This window comes from Geotrypetes seraphini, chromosome 2 (assembly GCF_902459505.1).
Source record: "Geotrypetes seraphini chromosome 2, aGeoSer1.1, whole genome shotgun sequence".
NCBI classification, from domain to species: Eukaryota; Metazoa; Chordata; class Amphibia; order Gymnophiona; family Dermophiidae; genus Geotrypetes; species Geotrypetes seraphini.
In genome coordinates this window covers 31189464-31216460 of record NC_047085.1, presented here as the reverse complement: position 1 = coordinate 31216460, position 26997 = coordinate 31189464, and the positions used below count along the sequence as shown (strand labels likewise).

General features: G+C 42.3%; 1 protein-coding gene across 1 annotated transcript in view; it reads right to left on the bottom strand.

Moving 5' to 3' along the window:
- Positions 1–26997, bottom strand: part of NDRG1 (N-myc downstream regulated 1) — a 123029-nt gene that overhangs the window by 19789 nt on the left and 76243 nt on the right. The window contains exons 4-10 of the mRNA XM_033933256.1: positions 20909–21014; positions 18516–18636; positions 16354–16416; positions 11943–12003; positions 8170–8256; positions 5538–5594; positions 1057–1160 (exon numbers count right to left, since the gene is read on the bottom strand). Of these exons, the coding sequence (XP_033789147.1) occupies positions 1057–1160; positions 5538–5594; positions 8170–8256; positions 11943–12003; positions 16354–16416; positions 18516–18636; positions 20909–21014 (599 nt within the window). The remainder of the gene's footprint in view (positions 1–1056; positions 1161–5537; positions 5595–8169; positions 8257–11942; positions 12004–16353; positions 16417–18515; positions 18637–20908; positions 21015–26997) is intronic.

Sequence of the window (26997 nt, the reverse complement as noted above, 5' to 3'; positions counted from 1 at the left end):
TTAAAATGTACCACGCTGCGTACCCCTTTCAGCGCTTTAGAAATAATAAATAGTAGCAGTTGATTGACTCCCGACGACGGCCACTGTTCCGAAACACAACCTGTGTCACGTCCGTACCTTCCCACCACTGTACATCATAAATGGTTTTTCATCTTGGAAATTCTTGGATCAGCAGCTTTTTTTTTTTTGCACTCGTCATTCCTACTGTTTTTTCTGCCAAAAATTTTCTGAATGCATTCAGTGACAAAGGGACGACTGCATAGCATGTCGGGGAAAATGCACGCCAATAAATAATCTTCAGCAGACAATGCCTTTACGCTGGTTGTATATCTGGAAAGTTCCCAAAAATAAAGGTCGTACGCAATTAGTAACAAGCATTAAACAATCTTTCCAGCCACTTATTTTATACCACAATAGTGGCGATAACTCGAGGGACATCCCGGAGCCCTGCCAGATGCGAGAATCCACTCTCAGATCAGCCAACCTCGGTCTGTAAACTCTTCCCTCGGATGCATAACTGTTTGCCAACAAGGATTTTGCCTGAAATACACTGTTCCACGTGCACTTTAATTCCCTGAATTAAGGAGTCTGATCTTGCATTTTGACTATACAAACTCTATAGCAGTGGTCTCAAACTCGCGACCCGGGGGCCACATGCGGCCCGCCAGGTACTATTTTGAGGCCCTCGGTATGTTTATCATAATCACAAAAGTAAAATAAAACAGTTTCTTGATCATATGTCTCTTTAGCTATAAATGACAATATTATTATTAAGACTTAGCCAAAAGGAAAGATTTATAAACTACAAAGAGTTTTACCTCATGCAAAACTGTCATTTCTTTAATAAGACATTAACTATTTTTTTTCCGAGGCCCTCCAAGTACCTACAAATCTAAAATGTGGTCCTGCAAAGGGTTTGAGTTTGAGACCACTGCTCTATAGCATCAGTTAAGTACAGGCAGAAGATCAAACAAACTGGGCAACTTTTTTAAGATAACAGCCCAAGGCTTCACTACTAGCAGGTGAGTTTGGCAAGGACCTGAGATATCACAATACCTGTTGTATGATTTGGCGAAGAGATGGAGATTGACTTGGTTAATGTCATGCATAACATGATGACGGTATGTCCGGATCAGATCATGGTTGCTGTGTATTTCTTCCTGGATTAGGAACAAAAATGTCAAATCAGCTCACAATATACAGGCTGCTTTAAAGGTATCAATTTCTATGATAGCTAAGTATTTACTTAATTTATTTAAAAATGTATATACCAAATAAATCCTATACGGTTCACATAGCAGTCATAAATATCGAACAGTATATACAAGCTCAAAAATAAAAGGAAGCACGATTTCTATATGATTCAGAATATCTATCGCACCAAGGCATTTGCAGATAATTACATTACACGATATCTCATCATAGGAAAGCATTTACAGTAGAACGGGGCAACTCTCAGCGGTGTACTGGGCAGAAGTGAGCTTTTTGCATTCCTGCCCGGCCCTAAGCTGTTCCCTGAATGGCTGCCGCGAGAACTGGCTGCAACCATTCAGGGAGGGGCTCAGCGCGGGGCAGGAGCATGGAAAGCTCACTCCTGCCCGGTACACCGCCGGACCACCAGGAATTCAAAAAGGTATGAGGGGTGAAGTGGGAGGGCGGAGGCCTGTAACAAATACGGGGGGGGGGGGGGGGGGCGCTGACCCGAATAAAAGACGAGCCCCAATTTTGGGCCATTTTATGGACCAAACATTTCATCTTATATTTGAATATATAAGTACATAGGATTGATTACATAGGATTGTGGTTACCCAAGAGAGATGGCTCAGGTCCACATTGACAGAATCCTAACGAACCAAGAACTTAATTCTTCCTGCATGCTGTAATATTAGGCTAATTTTGTTGGCAAACCATTCTAATTCACGATGCCAAACCACAAAAAATGTTAAAATGCTTTAAGAGACTTAGTTTCAGCCTTTTCAAAGGGAACTGAATCGCCCAATAGAACACCCTCATCTCAGCTTGGAGGGTACACCGAGAATGGAGGCTCTGGGTGATGCAAATTTTCATAGCTTGTCTGAAGCTATAGAAGCTTTTTCCATTGCCAGGTTGCAGATAATGTTACCTTGTAGTTTACATCAAATTAATGACCATTAGAAAAAAAACCTTTTATATCAAATGTTTCTTTAGGTTTTTGATTTGAAAAAAACACAAACAAACCAAAAAAAAAAACTAGTTATATCACTAGGGGGACCCTTCCCCCTCTTGAAAACCTGGAGTTTATCACTGAGCAATTTATACTATTTTAGTTTATAATTTGTGTCGCGAATCCTCAGTGTGAAGTGGTAAGCCAAAACGGAGTGCAAACCCTAAATAGGGCAAGTCTCCAGTGCTGAACAAATCCCGGTTTAACCAAGCCGACAACCTCTTTCACGCTGTTAAACCCGCACACCATCAAGGGATTTCACACCACGTGCTCTAAATAATAAATGCGATGCGATAATTGTGAAAAATACTCAAAAAAACACCACAAAATAATTTTAAAAATTTCACTCTTTCAAAGAGACGAGTCCCCCAGAATATCAGTCACAAACACATCCGAGTAAAGTCGATACTTATCGTAAACGATGCAGCGTAGTAGATGACGGCAGATAAAGACCCGAATGGTCCATCCAGTCTGCCCAACCTGATTCAATTTAAAATTTTTTTTTTTTTTTTTTCTTCTTAGCTATTTCTGGGCGAGAATCCAAAGCTTTACCCGGTACTGTGCTTGGGTTCCAACTGCCGAAATCTCTGTTAAGACTTACTCCAGCCCATCTACACCCTCCCAGCCATTGAAGCCCTCCCCTGCCCATCCTCCTCCAAACGGCCATACACAGACACAGACCGTACAAGTCTGCCCAGTAACTGGCCTAGTTCCAAACTGTCAAAGGAGGGACGCCCCTAAAAAGGATATCATTGCCTCCTTGAGACTGAGCAACGCTGGCGTGTGGGTAGGTTTTAGACTTCACTTCACCACACAGAATATATTCAGAAAACCCCACTGTACCTGAGGTAATCAGAGACAGTTTCCTATTTTTTAACGGAGAAAAGACCTCAGTTCTTTCCAGGGATTGTTGTCACCTGGAAAAACTCTGTTAGCTGTACTATATAGCTACATAGGAAAAAACATCCTTGGTCTGCAAAAACATCCTTGGTCTGCAAAAGGTTAATATATTCTTTAAATAGTATTCTCACTTAAAAACTCAATAACCACTATTTAAAGAATATATTAACCTTTTATACGGAGTTTTTGCAGACCAAGGATGTTTTTTTCCTATGTAGCTATATAGTACAGCTAACAGAGTTTTTCCAGGTGACAACAATCCCTGGAAAGAACTGAGGTCTTTTCTCCGTTAAAAAATAGGAAACTGTCTCTGATTACCTCAGGTACAGTGGGGTTTTCTGAATATATTCTGTGTGGTGAAGTGAATTTTCTATATATTCAGTTTGTATTGAGTATTTTTTAGGTTTTAGACTTGTCATTTTAAATTAAAAAAAAAAAAAAAAAAAAGCCATTAAATAAAAAAACAAACAAAAAAAATCAAAAGCCAACAAGAACGGCGCTTATTGCAATTCTACACGGGTGGATACTTTTTATAGAATTGCGGTAAGCGCCAGTGTGTCGCATAACTTAGGTGCAGGGATTTAGGCCCGGTTTTCCTCGGCCTAAATTGAGTGCGCTCAACTGGCGCGTGCTTCAGGCGCATTCTACAACGGTGCGCCTAACTTTTAAGAATGCCCACAATCCACCCTTGCCCCTCTCCTGGCCACACTTCCTTTTTCAAAATTTGTGCACTAGAACCGACGCATAGTTTTTATAGACTCGTGCTTTCCAAGTTGTGCGCATAACTTAAAGAGTCAATGGGTGTCAATTATGAGGTGTTATTGCCGACTAAACGTGTTAAATTGTTCATGTGAATCAGCTGTGCACAATCGATTTACACGCACAATGTTAAGACACCATATCAAGTTAATTAAAAACTTAATCGCTTATCAAGACTTCTAGGCGATTTACAATAAAAATTATTGAAATACATATAGTTTTTGGTAAGCAAATGTGGGAACAGACTTGGACGAAGATGTTGACAGATAAAAACAGTGGGAGAAGATGAACTACAATAAGTACAAAATTGGGGAAAACTGCACACATCAAGGTATAGAATTACCTTTTTAGCCTATAAAACCACAGTATCAACATTTAAAGGGTACCGTATTTCTCCATGTATAGGCCGCAGGAAATGCCGATTTAAGTTTTAAAACTCTTAGATAAGCTTCCCCATGTTACTAGCCGCGGCTTATCCAAGAGATTTAAAAAGCAAAATCAGCCTATACAATAGGCAGCCTATAAATCACCCGCCCCCCCCAAAAAAAAAATACCTCCCTCACCGGTAGTAAGATCAGGCGTATTTTCATGTGCACGCCTTGAGTGGAACAAACGTCCTGGACGGCTGCCTCCACTATGAGGTGAAGGGCAGGAGCGATGCTTGCTGTCTCAAGCCTCTGTCCCGTACCGATTCCTGATTGACTGCCATCAGTTCTCGACGACAGCCAATCAGGAATCGGCACGGGACAGAGGCTTGAGATAGCAAACATCGCTGCTGCCCTGCACAGAGTGGAGGAGCCAGCCGGCAGCTGTCCAGGACGTTTGTTCCACTGAAAAAGGCCTGCACATTGCAGACAAGTCCGATCTTACTACCGGCGAGGGAGGTATTTTTTTTTGAGGGGGGGGGGGGGGAAAGAGATGATGTATAGGCCGCCCGTTATGCAAGATGCACCCACTAGGCCGGTTTGCAAAACCCATATATAGGCCGTGGCCTATACATAAGGAAATACGGTAATTTTATAACAGGGTGACTTCTCCAGCTCCACACCTAGACATGTATTTTACCCTGGTCTCTATAATAATTTTCCAATCTCAGTTATCCAACAATATTACACTTTCATCATCTCTTCACCAAGGCAAACCATATACCTCTAACCCCTTTCCAGCCTGCTACTCCCTTTTCAATTACTCCATTTCCCTCTCACTTTATCCCTTTCAATAAATCTGTTCCCTTCCTGTGTCTCACACCACTTCCTTACCGTTCTTCAGCCTGGCTCTTATCACCTCCACAACCCAACTGCCTACTTCCCACCGTCACCTTAATTCCGAATCCCTGCTCACACGGTCTCCACTCTCCCAATCTACCCAGATCCAGAATCTGTGCTCGTCACCTGCTCACCCTATACCCCAACTATCCACCAAGACATTTCTCAGCTGGTGGGACCTGGAAATCCCTGCCAGCTACAGTAATCTTCCCAGGATGCTGTGTGGGAAAAGTTCCATATAAAGGGTCTATGCCCTTGTTTGTCCCTGGTTTCTTGTTCTGTGGTCATTCTCCCTCCACATCTCATCCTCTGACAGAGTGCCAGTGGTCCCTTCCAAGGCTTAAAAATCAGCCCATTCGTATACAATATTTATACATTCACTTTCACATGTGCCTGTGAAAATGGCTTACCTTTGCAAACAGGTGAGAAATGACCATGTCTGGGAGGGCATGAGTCCATCCAGAAATCTTATTTCAAGCAAAGAAACGAGAACAGAAAACATTAGAAATAGTATCAAACAGATGCAACCAAAATAGCTGATGGACACAAGACAAACTGCCTTCCTCCTTCACCAGCATCAATATAACTGTGTGTGAGCCAGCATCACTGCCTCAATGGAGCATAATCAGAAAGATATTCACCTACTGCTCAAAAGCACTCTGCTCTAGGCCATACAAAGAAATATGATACTCAAATTATGGTAGAAAAGCACAAAAGTCTTAATGAAGGGGACTCAATTAGGTATGTAGGAAAAGCCATCTGAGCCTTTCAGTGTCTACGCCCACGTACCTTATTCATGAGAAGCAGAAAAGCCAGATTTGCTATCCAGTATATGGAATACCTACCCCCACCCCCCCATACACTCATCCACCAAGGAGATTGAGAAGACAGACAGATCTAGTGAGCAATAGATCCTACCCAGAAACAAAAGTTGCTTATGTGGCTAGGACTCTTGACCTTGAAGAAGAGAGCTCAGGGCAGATATGAGAGGTCTTTAAAATACCGAGTGGAGTGGATAAATTAGATGTGAACTGCTTGTTTGCTCTTTCCCAAAATACTAGGCCAATGACACTAAGTTACAAAAGTGAAAATATTTCAATGTAATTAAACTCTGGAATTTGTTGCCAGAGAATGTTGTGAAAGCAGTTGGCTTAGAAGGGTTTAAAAAAATAAAAAATGATTTGGATAATTTCCTAAAAGTTCATACGCCATTATTAAGATGGACTTGGGAAAATCCTCTGCATATTTCTAGGATAAACAGAGCAAAAAATCTGTTTTACTCTTTTGGGATCTTGCTGGGTACTTGGAAACAGGATACAAAGCTTGATTTGACCTTTCAGTTTGTCCCTGTATGGCATCTCTGTTCTTATGTTATATTCTATTGGAGGAAGGGGGACTGCTGGATTTGGGGTTAAGCATGGAAACGCTGACCTTTACCATCCTGATTAAAGCATAAGAGAAAACCCATCCCCAAATACATATACAGCAGTGGTCTCAAACTCGCAGCCCGAGGGCCACATGTGGCCCGCCAAATACTATTTTGAGGCCCTCGATATGTTTATCATAACCACAAAAGTAAAATAAAACAGTTTCTTGATCATATGTCTTTTTAGTTATAAATTACACTATTATTATTAAGACTTAGCCAAAAGGAAAGATTTATAAACTATAAAGAGTTTTACCTCATGCAAAATTGTCATTTCTTTAATAAGACATTAACTATTTTTTTTTAGGCCCTCCGAAGCACCTACAAATCCAAAATGTGGCCTTGCAAAGGGTTTGAGTTTGAGACCACTGATATACAGTATATATTTGGGGGGGGGGGTGTCATATATATAAAAATTCTACTGGCAGATCACACCAATGTATGACCACATTTTTTTCTTTTCAATGTATTTTGGAATGTTTTTCAGCTGGGATCTCTCTATAGGTCAATGTAGAAGAATGGATGGGCCTACTGTCCGCCACCATCAACTGTTACCACATCTGCTCGGTTTACCCAAATCATGGGGCATGCTTCTCCAGGGCTTTTCAATTAAAAAGGATTCTTATTCTAGCTATGGTCTTTTGGTAAATATTTGGCTTAGAAGCCCCAAGTGCCTTGGATGGCTGTATATGAATGATATTTTCACTGTGGCATGCTAAGCTCAATTTGAAAGGGCATGAGTGGGAACACATAGGGAAGGGATTATCTCCAAATGCCTCGATATTAAACACAAGCGTCACAGATCAATTTGTACAACATGTGTCCAGGTCTACAAACAACGGACTGATACAGCAGCAGAAATTTGCCTGTACTACTTTGAGGACATAAGAATAGCCTTACTGGGTCAGACCAATGGTCCATCAAGCCCAGTAGCCCGTTCTCATGGTGGCCAATCCAGGTCACTAGTACCCGACCAAAACCCAAAGGAGTAGCAACAATCCATGCTACCGATACAGGGCAAACAGTGGCTTTCCCCCATGTCTTTCTCAATAAGAGACTATGGACTTTTCCTCCAGGAACTTGTCCAAACCTTTCTTAAAACCAGCTACGCTATCCACTCTTACCATATCCTCTGGCAATGCGTTCCAGAACATAACTATTCTGAGTGGAAAAAAAAATTCCTCCTATTGGTTTTAAGGTGGGGATGGGGGCTAAGGCAATACATTAAGGGGCAGTGTGTGATGCAGCGGTTAGAGCTACAGCCTCAGCACCCTGAGGTTGTGGGTTCGAATCCCACACTGCTCCTTGTGACCCTGGGCAAGCCACTTAATCCCCATTACCCCAGGTCAATTAGATAGAGTGGGAGCCCAACGGGACAGTTAGGGAATAATGCTTGAGAACCTGAATAATTTGTAATCCACATAGAATTATAGGATATGCGGAATATAAATTTTTTTTTTTCTAATTAGCTAAACATAAAGGACATAAGTCTACTGGGCATGTCGCTCTCTTCATTTGCATAGATCAAAGGAAATTGAAGACACTTTTGCATAAGCATTGGCTGTAGCATCAATAGCTAAGGAAGAGATTACACCTTTAAAACCAAAATCACTTACCTTGGTTGCTGCCCAATCCATCCAGCCTTCGGCACAAGGATTTATGTTAATCAGAACTAAGCCTTCTACCAACTCAGGGTTGTTAAGCTGCAAAAAAATAAAATCAGGATTTTAGCTAAGCATGAAGACATACAAATTACAGTTTTAAGTTGAGGAGTAATTTTCAAAAGCATTTTCTAGCTGTGCGTTTCCTGTCCCTGTTGCTGCATTCGTTACTCCGAAATTCCCCATGTATTAATTTTAAATTTGTTTATTCAAAACGTTTCTAGCAGGCATATAAAGCAGAGTATAAAATATACGTATAAAATATATCAACCATGTATTTGTTCCCCACACCAATGCTTGAGAAACAATATCTGTTCCCACCTGTAAACTTGATGTACAGGTGTGTTCCATTTTGAAGCTTGAGAACTCCCCTCCGTAATCCCCTCCTTAAGAGGTAACTTACCCAATAAGCAAAGTGCCCATCAGTGCCCTTCTCCATTGCCAACTTCAGATTGACCTCTCCATCTTGCTCTCTCTGGCCCTCTTTAAACCCAGCCTAAGCAACTATCTTAGACAAAGGTTCTTTGGTTCCTTCATTTCCTACTCTACATCGGGGTCTACCCTGCAAGTAGATAAAACGCCTAAAATTTGGGGTATTTTAGACTCTTCTCTCTTACATTTGAAGATCAAATTTCTAATTTATGGGAGGAAGATTTTATATATTATGAGGGAAAAAAAACAACTCTTAGGCTTGTGTAGTTGTGCTTTTTTGATCATCACTTTGCACTGTTGCTCCCAATGTTAGCGTTGCCTCAACTTGATTACTGCAATTCTTTACATTTGAACTTAACATCAAAACTGATTGAAAAATTGCTATTGCTCCAGAATACTGTGGTTAGATTAATTTTTGGTCTAAAAAGATATGAAAGTGTTGAATTAACGTATAAAAATCTTCATTGGTTATCAGTTGAGGCGAATTAAGTTTAAATCAGCTTGCATAGATCATCGTTTATTACACACTGACTCTTCAGATTATCTGATTTTGGTTTTTCTCTCATTTGCATTATTCTTCCACCAGATTATGTGGTACTTTATTACTACATTTTCCACAGATTAGAGGAGTATGATATACACAACAGCTGAACGCCTCTTTTGCTTATGCTGCCATTACAATTTGGAACCATTACATTACAGATTTCTATTCCGCCATTACCTTTCGGTTCAAAGCGGATTATAAAAAGAGTTATGGAAGAAGGGTTACAACGTTAGATCTACCCGTTTACATTAGGACGGATATCAATTTACTAAAGGTTTCTTAAAAATTTGAAAGCTTTATATGATTTGTTGTAATATTCGTGTTATGATGATATTTCAATTATTGATTGCTTTCGTATTTTCCCCCATAGATTTTATGGCCTCTTTGAATGTAAATCATCTTGAACCTTTTTGGTATAGTGCGATTAATAAGTTATGTATTAGATTAGTGGAGGAGTGGCCTAGTGATTAGAGCATTTGCCTCAGCACCCTAAATCCTTGTGACTCTGGGCAAGTCACTTAACACGTCATTGTCTTAGGCAGTGACATAGCGAGGGAGGGTAGCAGTCAGCATTGCTTTCTGCCCTTCTTTCCCGCCACTTGAGCGCCCCCTGTACCACTTGAAAAGTTCACCGGTGCGAGCAGCATCTTCCATCTGCTGCTCATGGCCAGCTTCGGATCTCTTCCGACGTCATACACTAACTATATTTTAAAAAATTTCCCCATTGGCTTTTGCACCTCCTCCAAGGTACACAAGTGATGCTAGTCATTTAAATAATCTTTGAAATGTAAACATCACACAAGCGCAGCAAATCAAGGAGTTCAGCATAACAAATGTTTTTTGAATACAACTCACAGAAGCACCAGTACATGTGCAAATAGTGAAAGATCTGTGCTTGCACACAGCAATCGAGCAATATTGCTCTTTGTAGAGATGGTGTTTTAAGGCAGGATGAACAAAGCTCCGGCAGCCCAGTAAAAATAAGATACCAGGTTGGGAGTGATTTTGTTTTGCTGGGCTATGCTCAGCACAAATGGCATGCAAATTATATGTTCGCTATTTGTGCTAAACCAGGTGAAAAGGGGGAAAAACTGTGCCTGGCGTCTGCGCAGAAGATCAAATCAGTAGGCCCAGTTCTTCTGTGCAGGCCCAGTACAGCTCCCAATTACATAAGACACACAAACAGCTGTGTCCAAAATCACTCTAAAACTTGCCCAGGATTCAAGTTTAATTTATATTTGATTAATCGCTTAATTAAAATTGTTTCTAAGCGAATTACAATATATAAAAGTAACATATAATTAAACATAAAACTAAAATAGGAAATGACATATAAGATATTATAAAACTAACAATTTATACAATAAATACAATTAAAAAAAAAAAAATGGGAGAATTTACGTAACAAATATATAATGAGCTAATAAATTTATACAATAATGAAAAAGATATCAACATAAAAATAAAACCCAGAAGGCAGGCGCTCTAACCAATCCACTCTCCACACTTGTGCACAGCTGTGCTGAGCTCCGATTAGTAGTGAACAAAAAAAAAAGGTGGGGGGGGAGGTCCGAGGCTGGATGTATTTTTTCTTGTGTTTGCTTGCTGCTGCTGCTTATCAGAGCTCACCACCGCCGTGCACAAATGTGAAGTGTGGATTGGTTAAAGCGCCTGCCTCAGAAGCCCGAGGTTATTGATTTGATTCTGGGCATGTTTTTGGACGCAGCTGTGTATGTCCCACACTTAACAGCTGAGGTAGGACATACACTCGCTTAAGACACACAAACCCACTACCGGCAGCTCCAGACCTGCTGGAAAAAAATTCCCCAGTAAGAGGTGGGAGTTTCCTTCTGTGCATCACAAAGGAGTGCTCATTTTAATACTATAATGTGTTTGCATAGGGTTCTCGGTGGCTGCTACCATAATTGGCAAAAGCCCTAGAGCAGTGATTCCCAACCCTGTCCTGGAGGAACACCAGGCCAATCGGGTTTTCAGGCTAGCCCTAATGAATATGCATGAGAGAGATTTGCATATGATGGAAGTGATAGGCATGCAAATTTGCTTCATGCATATTCATTAGGACTAGCCTGAAAACCCGATTGGCCTGGTGTTCCTCCAGGACAGGGTTGGGAACCACTGCCCTAGAGAACCCCTTTTGGAGCATCGGAGGCTAAGCTGCCCTTGCAAGGAAGACTGGCTACAACCAGTCTTACTTGCAGGGCAGGCTTTTGAACATGGTTGCTTGCACTGTATGTATAGGGCAGGGGTAGGCAATTCCAGTCCTTGAGAGCCAGGTCACGTTTTCAGGATATCCACAATAAATATGCATGAGATAGATTTGCATTTCAAGGAGGCAGTGCATGCAAATCCATCTCATATATATTCATTGTGGATATCCTGAAAACCTGACCTGGCTATGGCTCTCAAGGACTGGAATTGCCTACCCCTGGTATAGGGCAAACACTTTTGCAGGACACAGCCCTATACTTATTTCACAAAACGGCAGGATGTGAACATCCCAAGTCCCATTTCACAGTAAAGGCATCTAGATTAGGCTTTTATTTAAAACAGGATGACCTCTGAAATGTTTCAATACTAAAAAAACGCTAACTAGTCTTATGTTATTATTTCAGTATAAAAGGCCGATTTGGAGTGCTGTGTAAGAAAGCTCAGTGAAATAGCCAACACACAATCTCCTCTGGTATTTACCATCACTGCAAAGTTGAAGAAATATTTAAAAAACAAAACTTACAGCAAATTTTGTTAAGATGTAGGCTCCAGCTCCAATTCCCATTCCGATAATACTCTTCAGGCTACAGGTAACCGTCACAATGTACAAGATAATTCAAAGGTATAAATGAACAGCTCATTAGTATATGGTTGCTCTACATATAACATAAGAAGTTGCCTCCGCTGAGGCAGACCAGAGGTCCATCTCGCCCAGCGGTCCGCTCTCGCGGCGGCCCATCAGGCCCACTGCCTGAACAGTGGTCTCTGACTAATTTTGCAAATTACCTCTAATCTTACCTCTACTCTTATCTGTACCCCTCAATCCCTTTGTCCTCCAGGTACCTGTCCAGACCCTCTTTGAAGCCCTGTAGCGTGCTTCTGCTTATCACATCCTCCAGTAGCACGTTTCAAGTATCCACCACCCTCTGGGTGAAAAAGAACTTCCTGGCGTTTGTTCTAAACCTTTCCCCTCTCAATTTCTCCGAGTGACCCCTTGTACTTGTGGTTCCCCATAATTTGAAAAACTTGTCCCTGTCCACTTTTTCTATGATGACAATACAATATAATTTTTATTTGTATATTGCCAATACCTCCATGAATTCACAGCAGTTTACAGAAGTAATTATGGCGATACAAATTAAAAACTAGTGTTACAATATTTAGGAAGTATTAGTAAAAAATTCATGAAATAGATGGGTCTTTATTGAAAAATTTAAAATTAGATTGCTGGTTAATATTAGTTGGCAATGCTTTCCACAGATTTGCTGAAACAGACAGCCCACAGTCCCCTTACAAATACTTACGCTCTAACAAAACATTAAATAGGACAGCAAACCAGTGAAGGAGAAGTAAAGACTCCCGAGAGTCAGCTCAGCTCTTAAATTTGAGGGTGCTTCAAGGGGAAGCCTGAGCACCAAAGACGCCCCCATGTTTAAAATCAAGACCAACAAAATAAAAATCTTATCAACTTGGTTAATGCATTTTCTGCTCAAGTTGCTGGCACTACACTTCAGATGTGTGTGGGGTTTTTTTGTTTTGTTTTTTAATTGCCCCGCAATTTTGTTCTGAATCTTTCTGGATGGTCAGCTCAAATAGACTCTTATGTATAAGGATTCACCTGCAGTTACTCAGGGCACCCCCCCCCCCCAGCCACTCTTTAAAATCACTCCTTTTTCAGTTGAAGCTCATGGCGAGTTCTTGCAGGTTCGCTATTCTCCCATTTACTTCCAATGAAATGATAAAAAAAAAACAACAAACAACCACCCAGTTCTTCTTCACCCAGAGAGTGGTAGAAAGCTGGAACGCTCTTCCAGAGGCTGTTATAGGGGAAAACACCCTCCAAGGATTCAAGACAAAGTTAGACAAGTTTCTGCTGAACAAGAATGTGCGCTGGTAGGGCTAGTCTCAGTTAGGGCGCTGGTCTTAGACCAGAGGGCCGCCGCGTGAGCGGACTGCTGGGCATGATGGACCACTGGTCTGACTCAGCAGTAGCAATTCTTATGTTCACCCAAGAGAGAACTTGCAGCCAAAGTTTGTACCTGAAGACAGAGCGGGTTTATACAGCGAATTTGAGAAAATTTATACAATTAAGTGTGGCAATATGAATTTTATTAAAAAGATTTGGAATTGCTTAATGAATATGAAGGAGTAAAGGTTTCTTCTATCGTAGCATCTTGGAAGGTTTTTTGTTGTTACGACAACCCTGATATTAAGCTTATTTTACTTATTGTTCTTATGACTATGACAGGAACTCCCCCACAGCCATTTCCTATTGGCGATCTACACGGGGCAGGAGTGTAGGAAGATCGCTCCTGCCCCGAAAGCCCGCTAGACCATCTAGAAAATCTAGCAATATACTCTGGCTAAGAAGCAGACTAGTTAGAGCTCAGCACTTACGTTCTTGACTAGGGTTACCAGATTTGTGAAGTCAAAAGAAAAAGGACACCTGACCCTGCCACCACCCCACCCCATCCCTGACCCACCTCCCACTACTCTCTCCCTTGCCGCACCCTGCATCCATTTCCTTAGTCCCCCCCCTTCCCATCTTCTGTACCCTATTAGTGCTACTCTCCCTCCCATGGGAGCTTCTCTCTCCCCCCTCCCTTTCCCCTCCTGCGGCTCTCTTTCTTTCCTCCCTCCAACCTCCACCCCACGGGTTAGTGCTTCTCTCTCCCCCCCTCCCCCACCTACCTCCTTGCTGAAATTGAATCTTCAGGCCAGCTGGCAGCAGCAGCGAGGTGAGCCTGCTGCCATCAGTCTGCCCCAAAAACCACCTCTGGAGTGTCCGGCCTGTGGAGGAACAGGAAGTCGCTCAAGAGAGGCTTCCGGGACAGGCTGATGGCAGCAGGCTCACTTCAACTGCTGCTGCCGCCATATGCCCAAAAATTCAATTTCTATGTAGCTGGATTTAGGTGGGGGACAGGGCAGATAGGTTAGGATTCTAGACATTTTTTTCCCCAGATAGGGGAGCAAGCCATCCGGATAACCAGACAGTCCTCTAAAACAGCAAGGCCATATCAAGCTGCCTGCAGACAATGGCCATTTATGGTGAAAAGGAGATGGAGACACCAAAGTTATGCCCTATCCACCAACTGCTTAGCTGCAATACAGTGGGCAGGACGGAAGCACAGAATGTGTATCCAGCTTGGGATGCGCCTGAAGAGTTGAGAGCCTCCCTTCCTTGAGGGGAGGGGAGGAGCTCTGAAAAGTGGTCTACTTAATAGCCCTGGCTCCTGAAGTCTGCAAGTCAGCGTGTCAACCTTACACCAGTTCCCCTGTATGACTGCCCCCCCCCTCCCGTCCCGATCTTTATAGCTCAAATTTTGATAAAGGTTTATAACAGTCGTAACACTTTTTTGGTGTTGCTTTTGGAGGGTCGGATCCCTAGACCTGCTGCATGGTTCAACTTTTGACTTTAAATAATAGCTGCGAGCCTTATTACCTTAAGGATATAAACTGCCTCAACTTTTGTTAACCCAAAGACTTCTAGCAAACTGAAATTAATAGCCAATACCAACAAGGAATGGGAACATTTTGAAGTGAAGTAAAGTTCAACCCTCCCCTAAACAGACAACACCCTTTTGGGTTCATGCCACAAAACAAGCCGGTCAGTCATCCTCAAATGATGAAACAAGGCATACTTAGGGCAGTTCTTTCAGCAAGATATCAATTTTCATATACAGGCAGTCCCCAGGTTAAGAACGAGTTACATACAGATCCGACTTAGCAGCTTTAAAAACGTTAACTCAGAACTTGTAGATTTAAAATTCTTGCTCCCAGCTGACAAAAGGGCTGACTGCCCCTCCCCGTGTTCCCGCTAAGGTACGGCATGCGCAAGCAAACACTGTTCTTAATGTGGCCATGCATCATTCCTGAATTACATTAGTCATTTCTATTCCACCGTTACCTAGCAGTTCAAGGCGGATTACATAAGGATATATCTGGCCATTTCCAGAGGAATTAGAGAATAGAGAGGTTGGTTCAAAGTGATGAGGTGGTTCTTGTGGCGTTAAGATTGTTTTAGAGAACAGTGATGGCGTTAGGTTGATTTCAAGGAATTGTTGGGTAGCAGGGTTTTTAAAAAAAAATAGTATGGGTTTTATTTCTTTTCCGAATGTTCTGTAGTCTAGGGTTGTTATCAACAAGGTGGAGAGTTGGTGGTCCAATCTCGCTGCCTGGAGAAGTTTAGGAGTCTATGCCACTGGAAATCCTGCTCAGTGAAATCAAATGAAGCTGCAACTGTGTTCTTAAGTACAAGTCGTACTTAAGTCGGGCGTCTAACTCGGGGACTGCCTGTACTCTATTCAGCTAAGCAGCATTTTTTTTAAACAACAAGAAACTTTAATCATAAATGACACTTTTAGAAAAAAAAAAAAAAAAAAAGTATCCATACAAGGAACAATATAAAACTATTTTACTGAATATGGTTCACCAGTATTTACAACGAAGAAAACAATATGCAGGTCTGGGAGTATTTTATTTACTACAAAGACGGTATTTTCTAGCTGGCTCCTGTTGAACCAACTCTGATTTCGTGCATTATGTTTAAATGTGTGATAGGAAATCACACCAAGAGAAGATTACAAAACAGCTGCAGGTTTAAAACACATCTTGTTGATGTAGTAGATGCTATGACTTATTTTTAAAAAAACAAAAAAAAAATCCAAACACTGTTACAGAAGCAGTAATTTCATTTTACCAAAAATCTTTCACATAAATGAATTGTGTACTATGGAGAGCCTTTGATTCTTTCACAAATGTACCTGCATGTTGTCAATGGTGAAAGCATACTAATTCCCACACACAAAAAAATTTTAGAACAGAACAAAAACCTTCAGAATGCAAAAAATTCTCAAACTGTTGGTAATTTCAAACACACAGCTTTAAAGAGCTTTTTTTTTTTTTAAAAAAAAAAAAGCACTTATTCCACTTACCCAAGTTCTTTGAGGACCTCTGGAAGCATTTCTGCTAGCTGATCCATGGAGGGATACACGTATCTGAAGAAACATGAGCAATAGGAGACAATGCATTTAACCAAGAACCTTGAAGTTCTGCTTTATAAATATGATTCAGATGTTGTAGCCTTTCCTTGCTTAAAACTCTAATCAGTGCTTCTATTGCAGCTTCCGTCTCATAAGAGACAAGACAGTTTAGGCAAACTGAGTGCAGATAAGCATTTTATATTAAAGACGACATTTATGTAACTGCACTTTTATTGGCTGAAAAATGCCAGCGCACGTCTAGTGGCTTCTTTGGGGGGAAGGAGCAACCCTCAGCTGCTCCTGCTCATGCCGGCTTCTGCTCTCAAAACAGCTGCAGCAACATCCCACGGCAGCCTTGCGAGACTGCTGAAGCAAGTAGCGGCAGCCATTTTGAGATTGGAACTTTCAAAGGCAAGAGTAACCGCCCATTCCAGTCTCAAAATGGGAATCATTCCCACCCTGAATAGGTCACCAGGGCTTCTAGGGTAGGCCCAGTGAGAGCAGACCTTATAGTGTCTGGAGGAGGGGGGGGGTGAGGTATGGAGAGGGGTGCAACAGTTTAAGCTGTTCTCTAAACTGCCCCACGATATAGATACAGGATTACACTACCTACATGTGGGTGTTCCTGGGGGAAGACTGGAAGAAGCGGAATAGGATTGGATCAGATCGGCACTTATGCATACATCTCAATACATTGTGTGCCAATTCTTTCTGGGCATAAACGTGCACACATTTACACATGGGCCTCTGAACAGGTCTTAAAAGCTTTCTAGCAGGTGCATTGTTAGAAGTCAAATGGAACCAAGAAAATTATGAAATCTTAATTGAAAATCCATTTGGACTGATGAATAATTTGAGAGTTATTTTGTTGATTAAAAAGAAACTCGTCACCCTCATACTTAGCTTTGAGAAGTTTGTGGATTGAGGGTTTGCTGGATTGTACAAGGTAAGCACACATCAATATATTTGGCCTTCACAACTAGGCCCAACCTATTGCAGCTGTGTGCTTTCCCTGCATGGGTGCCCTCTACAAAGTCACCTTCCCCTGTATCCATCGGAGCCTAAGATCTTAACTCTTTCCAGGCTTTACTAGACCTGTAATTGTATGAGCATATTAGTTCTTTGTTTACGATCCATTCTCATTTGTGGTAGTATGGTTTGTGAAAATGTTCAGAAACCACTGAATCGCAAATAACGAAATGCCGAGTCTATGAAAAAAATTAGAGGTTAGGTTCCAGGAATACATTTTTCACCTCAAAACCACGAAAAGTGACTAGTGAATCCCATTGGGAGAATAGGATTAGGATCCTGCATAGGACAGCACTTGAAGTACCGAGTTCCCTCCCTGAAGTCCCATTCTTACCACCCTTCCCTTACACTAATGTTCTTTCTCTGTTGTCACTGCTGCCATCAGCCCCCTCCCAAATCAGTATACTTCCCCTACCTTCAACGTGCCTCCTCCCCACTGACAAGAAAAGGCAGCTTTCTCACTCCCACTTCAGTCTTGGCAGACATTTTCGTCACTAAAAGCATGGGCAGGAGCGAGTGGGAATCACTCCTACGCCAACGCACCGCTAGCCCACCAGGGAAACAAGGTAGGCCTGGGGCCCTTCCTCTGGGTCCGGGAGGAGAGTTGGTTTGTTCGGGGATGGAGGGAGAATGCTGCCTTTTGTCTGGGGGAGTGGTGGGGGGGCAGTTTGCAAATACACAAACACAGCGATGCAAATGGGGAATATTGGTTGCAATTGATACAACCACAGATACGCGAATTCGCGTATCGTGGACGCACAGATACCGAGAACGGACTTGCATATGAATTTTTAGATTTAATTACCTGCCATGATGTAATGAAGATGAGTTATTTATAGTAACAATAGTATGTCCCTATCCAAAAGTGCTTACAATCTGAAGCGGTGTTAACATTCATTCATGCGTGCGATTTAAAGCAAGCTCATTTGTTATTCGTGGACTATTTGCCAGCACAAGTTGCATGAATGCGTGTTCGTGTGCATTGAAGTCCTCAATCTGAGACTCAGTGGCGAGTCATTTTAACTTGCTAAGTCGCATGAAGCATTAGCGGGAACTGATCCCAGGCTTCGCCACCACCAACTTACACTGAAGGAAATGTTGCCGAGCCTTCTTCCTGTCCCGGTGCATCAACATGACAAACTGTAAAGTGCTGCGTGATTTCTTGCATATCTTCAAAGTTGAAAAAGGAGTCGAAGCAAATTTTGTCTGCACAGAAAAAAAGCAAGCATCAAGGATAATCCCAAGGTATTACTTAATTGTGATCAACTATTCATGCCAATGGATATATGAAACAGACTCTCCTCCCCTCCTGGTTTAGGATATCCGATAGAGACAGATGTAGAGCAGTGTTATCGTGGCACACTAGTGTACCTCCTGAGATTTAAGGTGTGCCACGACACACTGGGGAGGAGGAGAGTCCCCGGCGCCAGCCGACTGCCAACAGGACGAGTCTCTCGTGGCGAGAGGCACATCCTGTAGGCAATCTGGCCCTCTTGCCTGCTGGCAAACCGCCCCCCCCCTCCCCACTGGAGGCTCGAGGCCCTTTTGAGGGCCTTTGCGCAAGCGCGGATGTCAATGCAACGGCATCCTGCATGCGCGCGACATCACAGTGCAGTCCACGCATTTCCAGATGCCTTGAGCCATGACCACTACGTCTAGTGTGCCGCGGCTCGACAAAGTTTGCGGAACACCGATGTAGAGGAGATCCATTACTTTAAAACTGGAGGCCAAAACCAGTGATTGCAAAGTTTAAATATTTAGGGATAATTATGGATACACAATTAGCTTTTTCGGCTCACGTATCGACTGTTATAAAGAGATTTTTATATCCTGAGATCTTTGAGGACTATTGGAGGATTTGAGAATAAGGATTTTCATATTTTAATACATGCGTTTTTTTTTGTATCCAGGTTGGACTATTGCAATATCCTTTATGCTGGTTGATCAAAATTTAATATGAGACGGCTACAAATTTTGCAGAATGCAGCATTAAAGCTATTAAGGCACAATAATAAATATGATCGAGTCACCCCCCCCCTTTTTTTATAATATCATCGGCTACCAGTTACTTATAGTATTAGATTCAAGATATTGTATCGACAACATAAAAGCATTACATACTTCTGAACCTTGCAAGTTATTCATACTGAAATAAATCATAAAACATTTCAGAAATTACTGAAAACATTTTTTTTCAAAAGGCTTTTGTATTGATTCGATCTTGAATGAACATACTGGTATTTATTAATTCAAGAGATTCACAGAGAACTGACCCACTGATTTTTTTTTTTTTTTTACGCGAATGGATTTCGATTGCGATCCAGTCGAGTTTTCAGGATTTCCCCAATGAATATGCATTGAAAGCAGTGCATGCACATAGATCTCATGCATATGCATTGGGGAAATCCTGAAAACCCAACTGGATTACGGCTCTCAAGGAGGGACTTTGAGACCCCTGATGTAGTAGTACCAGTTAAGCTGTTTATGCGAGTGCCAATACAAAACCTTGTCCAGCCTACACCCAATCTTGTAACTGTATTTAATTTTTTTTTTTTTTTTAAAGTCTGGAATTTTCAGCCCAGTTTTGCAACTAATGGCATTATTTAAAATTCAGGTAAGCAAGCGCCTGCACAAACTGCTTACCATCTAGTGCAGGGTTCTTCACCCGCCGGTCCGTGGGCCGGTGCCGGTCCATGCAGGGCCGGCAAGATCGAGGTATAAAAATTTCCTGCCAGTCCATGCAATGCCGATGAGATCAGGGCTTCCGCTCTCAGTACTTGCCTGTAGCAACAGCGCAGCCTTGGGGCTTTAGATGAGTCACGGCCCATCAAACACCACAAGGCTGCCAAGTGAATCGTTGACGCTGCTGGTGTTAGACATAACTGGGGACCGCAAAGCCCAGGCTGTGCTTCTTTAGCTTCCAGCTGGCTTAGGTCTCTCTCTCTGACCAGGGGGAAGTTGCCCTAGTTGCACTCCATTAACACTATTCCTGTCATGTGTGACTGCGGTATTCTGTTAGCATGATATTTTCGTGTAGCATTCTGCAATAATTTGGATTATTCAGTTTTCCTGATAGTAGAGGGGAGACAGGAGTTTTGTTGATCCTTGCCCGGTATTATTTGTATGTATAAAATGACAGCTGTACAGAATATTGTTTCTTTTTATACTTTAATAAAATACATTCAATATAAAATCGTAACCGAGGCTTGTGCGGATGGGATCAGATGGTTTGCGGGGACCGAGCTCGCAGGGATGGGGCAAAAACGAGGTTTATTTCAATCTTAGTAGTTTGCCAGTCCACGAAATAATTCTTTTATTTCCACCGGTCCATAGGTGTAAAAAGGTTGAAGAACACTGATCTAGTGAATACCCAAAGCAACAAGACTTCATAACCTTGGGCTAATACCTCCAGCTTTGCTGCAACCAAACTCTACTAGCGATAACTAGATACATGAGCAGATACTCAAGTCACACTTACGGTTCAATCCAATGTCATGGTACGTCAGGATGACTGGACGGTTTCCCTTGGGTGTGCCACACATTGTAACATGGACTGAGCCATGCACAGTCTCAATATCTCGTTCCTGTGGGGAGGGGGAGGGGGGGGGGGAAAAGAAGAGTCACTAAAACAAAATACTAAACCAGATCTATCAACCCTGCTCAGTCTTTTAGAAGGTAATTCACTACTTATGAGGAATTTAGAAAACGTCTAAAAACTCCAACTGTTCCTAAAGTCTCTAGACAACTGACCCACTCATTTTCTTTCTCCTCCATAGTGATTCCTCTGTCCTATTATCTCTTTCTCCTCAACAACGCATTTCCGGTCCTATTAACTCTCCTCTTCCCCCCCTCTTAAATTCAATCAATTTGTACCTCGCTTAATCTATTGTAAACCGCATAGAACTTAACGGTATTGCGGTATATAAACTGTTATTATTATTAATTATGGAAAGTCATTAGAATATCAGTACATGAGAGGAAGGCTTGGCCTAGTGGTTAGAGCAGGGGTGCCCAACGCGTCGATCGCGATCGACCAGTAGCTCAGGAAGGCAACTCGAGTCGATCGCACTCGTGTTGCCGTCCTGATCTACGGGCCGATCAGCCTTCCTCTCCAGTGTTCTCCCTAGGGCCTTTTAGCTGGGCGGTCCGCCCAGCTGTCATCTGCCGCTGCTGAACATTAAAACCCCCCCCCCAAAAAACCGGCTTGGAGATTTCAGCCCCTAGCGAACTTATGCTCCGGGCTCTAACGTGTGCGTGCCGGCTTCTCTTCTCTTCCCTCTGAAACCGGAAGTTATGTCCGGGGGGAGGGGGAGAAGGGAAGCCGGCACGCACATGTTGAGAGCCCTGAAGCAAGCGTTCGCTACGGGCTAATGCAGGAGACAGGTTAGTGAAGCATTTGTTCTTGTTCCTGCCGGGTCCTGCCTACTTTCTGTTTCCGCAAAGGCAGGACCCGGCAGCATTTCCCCCAATAGGTTGATCACGATCTTGGGCTGATCAGCCTTCCTCTTCCCGACGGCAGAATTGACGTTGGGGAGAGGAATGCTGGTTGGCCGAAGCAGGGAGAGCTTGGGGCCTGTTATTGGTGGTGTTTGGGTCCTAGTCCCCGATGGTAATGGCAGTGGCAGTGGCTTGGGGGAGGGCAGGGAGAAAGAAAGAAAAAGGGCAGGCAGGGATACAGAAGGAAAGAAGAGAAACAGAAAAAAATGAAAGGGAGGCAGAGAGAAAGAAAGGGCAGGGAGAGAGGAAGGAAAAGTTGGGGGAGGGAATGAGGTCTGGAGGAGAGGAAGCATACAGGCTAAAAGAAGGGAAGAAAGATTGGATGCACAGTCAGAAGAAGAAAGTGCAACCAGAGACTCATGAAATCACCAGCCAAGGTAGGAAAAATGATTTTATTTTAAATTTAGTGATCAAAATGTGTCTGAATTTATATCTGCTGTCTATATTTTACACTAAGGTCCCCTTTTACTAAACCGCAATAGAGGTTTTTAGCGCAGGGAGCCTATGAGTGTCGAGAGCAGCGCTGGGCATTCAGCGCAGCTCCCTGCGCTAAAAACTGCTATCGTGGTTTAGTAAAAAGGGAGGGGGTATATTTGTCTATTTTTGTATGGTTGTTACTGAGGTGATAGTGCATAGAGTCATCTGCTTTGACCTCTTTGAAAAACCCTGGAATAGGAATGATAATTAACATTTTCTATGCGTACAGTGTGCTTTGTGGTTTTTTTTAAATTTTATTGTTGGTAGATCATTTTGACTTGGTCATTTTAAAAGTAGCTCGCAAGCCCAAAAAGTGTGGGCACCCCTGGGTTAGAGCTACAGCCTCAGCACCCTGAGGTTGTGGGTTCTAATCCTGCACTGCTCCTGATGACTCTAGACAAATCACTCAATCCTCCATTGCCCCAGGTACATTAGATAGATTGTGAGCCCACCGGGAAAGATAGGTATTTTCCCTAAGTACCTGACTATAAACTGCCTAGATAGCCTTCATAGGCAGTATATAGCTGTAATGTTTTTTATTTGAAGTTGAATTGGTATGTTGTCCTCCCCCAATTTCAATCTCACAGCCGTGGTTACATCAGCTACAGGCCTGGCTTAAGTGTTCACTTGCGTGTGGAAGGGACATGCGCAAACAAGAGCCTTCTCCCTGCGATTTTACACGCCACTCTACTCGTTTCACGCCATTTCAGGTTTCGTGCTCAAAAAACAAGTACATTGTTTGGCTCTTATTTTTATCCTTGTACCCTACATCATCCGGACCCCTGAGGAAGGCGGTCTTGCCGAAACACGGACCATGTAGGGTCCGTCAGGACAATCATACGCGTATTACTAATTCAAACTTTTATTTGTATTTTTATTGTGAAGAGCTAATAAAAATCATCTTTCAGAACATCCACATCCACAGTCTGTTTTTATCTTTGGATTGGTTTTTTTTTTACTGTGATCAGGGGGTCTCCCTTTTTGTTTTTTTACATGTGTAACTGAGCCTATTCCCATCTAGGTGCCCCTCGCATTTACAAGTAGCCTGTGGGGACTTGTCCTGACTAAAGAATAGTAGATGACGGCAGATAAAGACCCGAATGGTCCATCCAGTCTGCCCAACCTGATTCAATTTAAATTTTTTTCTTCTTAGCTATTTCTGGGCAAGAATCCAAAGCTTTACCCTGTACTGTGCTTGGGTTCCAACTGCCGAAATCTCTGTTAAGACTTACTCCAGCCCATCTACACCCTCCCAGCCATTGAAGCCCTCCCCTGCCCATCTCCACCAAACGGCCATACACAGACACAGACCGTGCAAGTCTGCCCAGTAACTGGCCTAGTTCAATATTTAATATTATTTTCTGATTCTAAATCCTCTGTTCATCCCACGCTTCTTTGAACTCAGTCACAGTTTTACTCTCCACCACCTCTCTCGGGAGCGCATTCCAGGCATCCACTACCCTCTCCGTAAAGTAGAATTTCCTAACATTGCCCCTGAATCTACCACCCCTCAACCTCAAATTATGTCCTCTGGTTTTACCATTTTCCTTTCTCTGGAAATACATTTATACACGTAAGGAATACATTTATACACGTAAGGAATAAGAGCACTCCGTTACAGAATTAGCTTTTGACCCCCTCATCCCCCCCAAAAAAAAAAATAATAATAATAATAATAATAATTTTATTTCTTGTATACCGCTATACCGTGAGGTTCAAAGCGGTTTACAGTAAAGATACAAAAGAGATGCAATTAAGTAAGATTAATTGAATGAAGAAAAGTACTTAAGAGTTCCCTGACTGTCCCAAAGGCTCACAATCTAGCTAAAGTACTTGAGAAAAATAATTAATTAGACTATAAACATAGAATAGAAGAAGGCAGAGAAACAGAACATAGGAAAATTAATTTTGAGGCCCTCCAAAGTTCCAGCAAATTCCACAACAATTTCTTTCAGCCACACACAGAATGGATATAAGCACACCCAAACTCATCCTTGCTATCCTACTACTATCCCTCTTCACAGACAAATGGAAAACTACCGGATACCACACACAGCCAATCCCAATCATTACAGTACCAAACAAATCGGTCCTACAAACCAGAAAAACCCAAACCCCTAGAACCTTGATCCTCTGTTCACCATCCAACCAAACAAGCATACCCACAATCTGGGGAAAAAGACATACAACAAAAGCCAAGATAAGCTTTCAAAGACCCCAGACAACACAAAAAATACTATCAAATATAGCTCCTACCCACTGCCCACTCACAAAAATCACACAAATAGCATGTTCATACTTAAATATACGATCGGTAGGTCCAAAAACAGAACTAATCAAAGACTGGCTAATCAAAGAAGACCTAGGATGCCTCTTCCTCACTGAAACCTGGCTCACATCCGACAAAGACCCTCACATTATAGAAATCTGTCCCAAAGGATACAAAATTGAACTAGTATGCCGAGCAAACAGACGAGGAGGAGGGATTGCAATCATAGTAAAAAACAACTTCAACATCAAAGTCCTAGCCAAGCACTCCTCCCCCCATCTAGACCTTCTAGCCTGCCAACTTTCAGACACCACCCTAACAGGAAATCTAAACTGCCTTCTATGCTACATCACCCCAGGAAAATGGAACATAACTAAACATGAACTAGAAGAGTTCATCCTCCAGAACTCGCTTTCCTCTACAAACAATCTGATCCTTGGTGACTTAAACCTCCACCTAGAAGACCACTCCTCCAAACAAGTAGAAGATATTATATCATACCTCAGTACCCTATCGTACCAGATCCTCAACCCGGAACCAACACATGAAAAAGGTCATCAACTCGATATCGCAGCATACTCATCCCCAAACTACAACACACAAAACATCCAAATCACCAATGGCGCCTGGCAACCCACCCTATGCTCGGACCACTATAAATACAACTTCACCATCAACTGGGAACATACCAAAAACAAACCCACCCCCCTCAAAACAAGCTACAAGACTAGACAGAAAATCGAACCAAACACATTCTGGAGCGCAGTGGACCCAGCAATAGATTCCAGCAACCCTAGTGAATTCATAAACACCTGGCGGTCTCTCAGCGAATCGACCTTGAACAAACTAGCACCACTAAGAGAAAAAAACAAAATACATAGACAATCAGATAAATGGTTTGACACCGAACTCCTACAACTAAAAAGGAAATGTAGACAACTAGAAAGGGCATGGGCAAAACAGAAACAAGTTATTACCAAAATAGAATGGAAAATCCAACTCAAGCAATACAAAATCAAATTGAAGGAAAAACGCAGACTACTACTCTAACCTCATAGGCACCGACAAACCAGACACAAAAAAACTGTTCAACCTAGTAAGAAACCTCACCGACACTAAACCATGTCTAGCCACCCAGGAAAACCTAACACCTACAGCCTCTCAATTAGCAGACCACTTCAAAAATAAAATCATCTCAATTAGAACAACATTCAACAACTCACAATACAACACAGACAAGATTCTAACAAAACCCACAACAGCCGAAGCAATATCAGCAGACAGGTTCTGGACCGACTTCCCTAAAACCCAATGGACCGAATTGGACAGGCTATACAAAAAATATTGCAAATCAGCATGTGATCTGAATAACTGCCCACCATACCTACTAGCAACAGCTTCTACCAACTTCAAAGCTTGCTACACATTATGGCTGCAAACCACACTCAGGGAAGGCCAGTTCCCACCAGACCTCGGAGAAATTATAATCACGCCAATACTGAAAGATCCCAAAGGTCTAACAAACAGCCCATCAAACTACAGACCAATCGCTTCTATCCCTACATACGTCAAAATAATAGAAGGACTAGTCGCACAAAAACTGTCCACGTACCTTGAATCCCACAATATCTTACACCCATCCCAATCCGGATTCAGAACCAACTACAGTACCGAAACTCTACTAGTATCTCTACTAGTCATAGCTCGAAGTCACCTCAGCCAAGGAAACAAACTGCTAATCATCCAATTTGATTTATCAGCTGCATTCGACCTAGTGGACCACGACATACTCCTCCAAATACTAGACGCAATAGGAATTTCAGGTAAAGTTCATAACTGGTTCAAAGGCTTCCTCAAAAATAGAACATACAGAGTCAAATCTAAAGACATTCTATCTGAACCATGGTCCAATCCATGTGGAGTACCACAAGGCTCTCCCCTCTCTCCCACACTTTTCAACCTATTCATATCCTCCCTAGGCACCGTCCTAGACGCCCAAAATATTACTTCTCTCAGCTACGCGGACGACATCACCATCCTCCTTCCATTCGACATACATAACCCAATCTCCACAGAACACCTGAAAACTACATTGGAAACAGTGGATAAATGGATGATAGATCACAAGTTGAAGCTGAACTCTGACAAAACCAAATTCTTATTACTAGAGAAAGACAAAAAACCATCCCTAACAGAACTGGAAGTAAACTCAATCAAGTACCCTATACAGAACTCCCTCAAAATCCTAGGAATACACTTAGACAGATGCTGTACAATGCAAACACAAATCCAAAAAATCACCCAAAAAGCATTCTTCACAATGC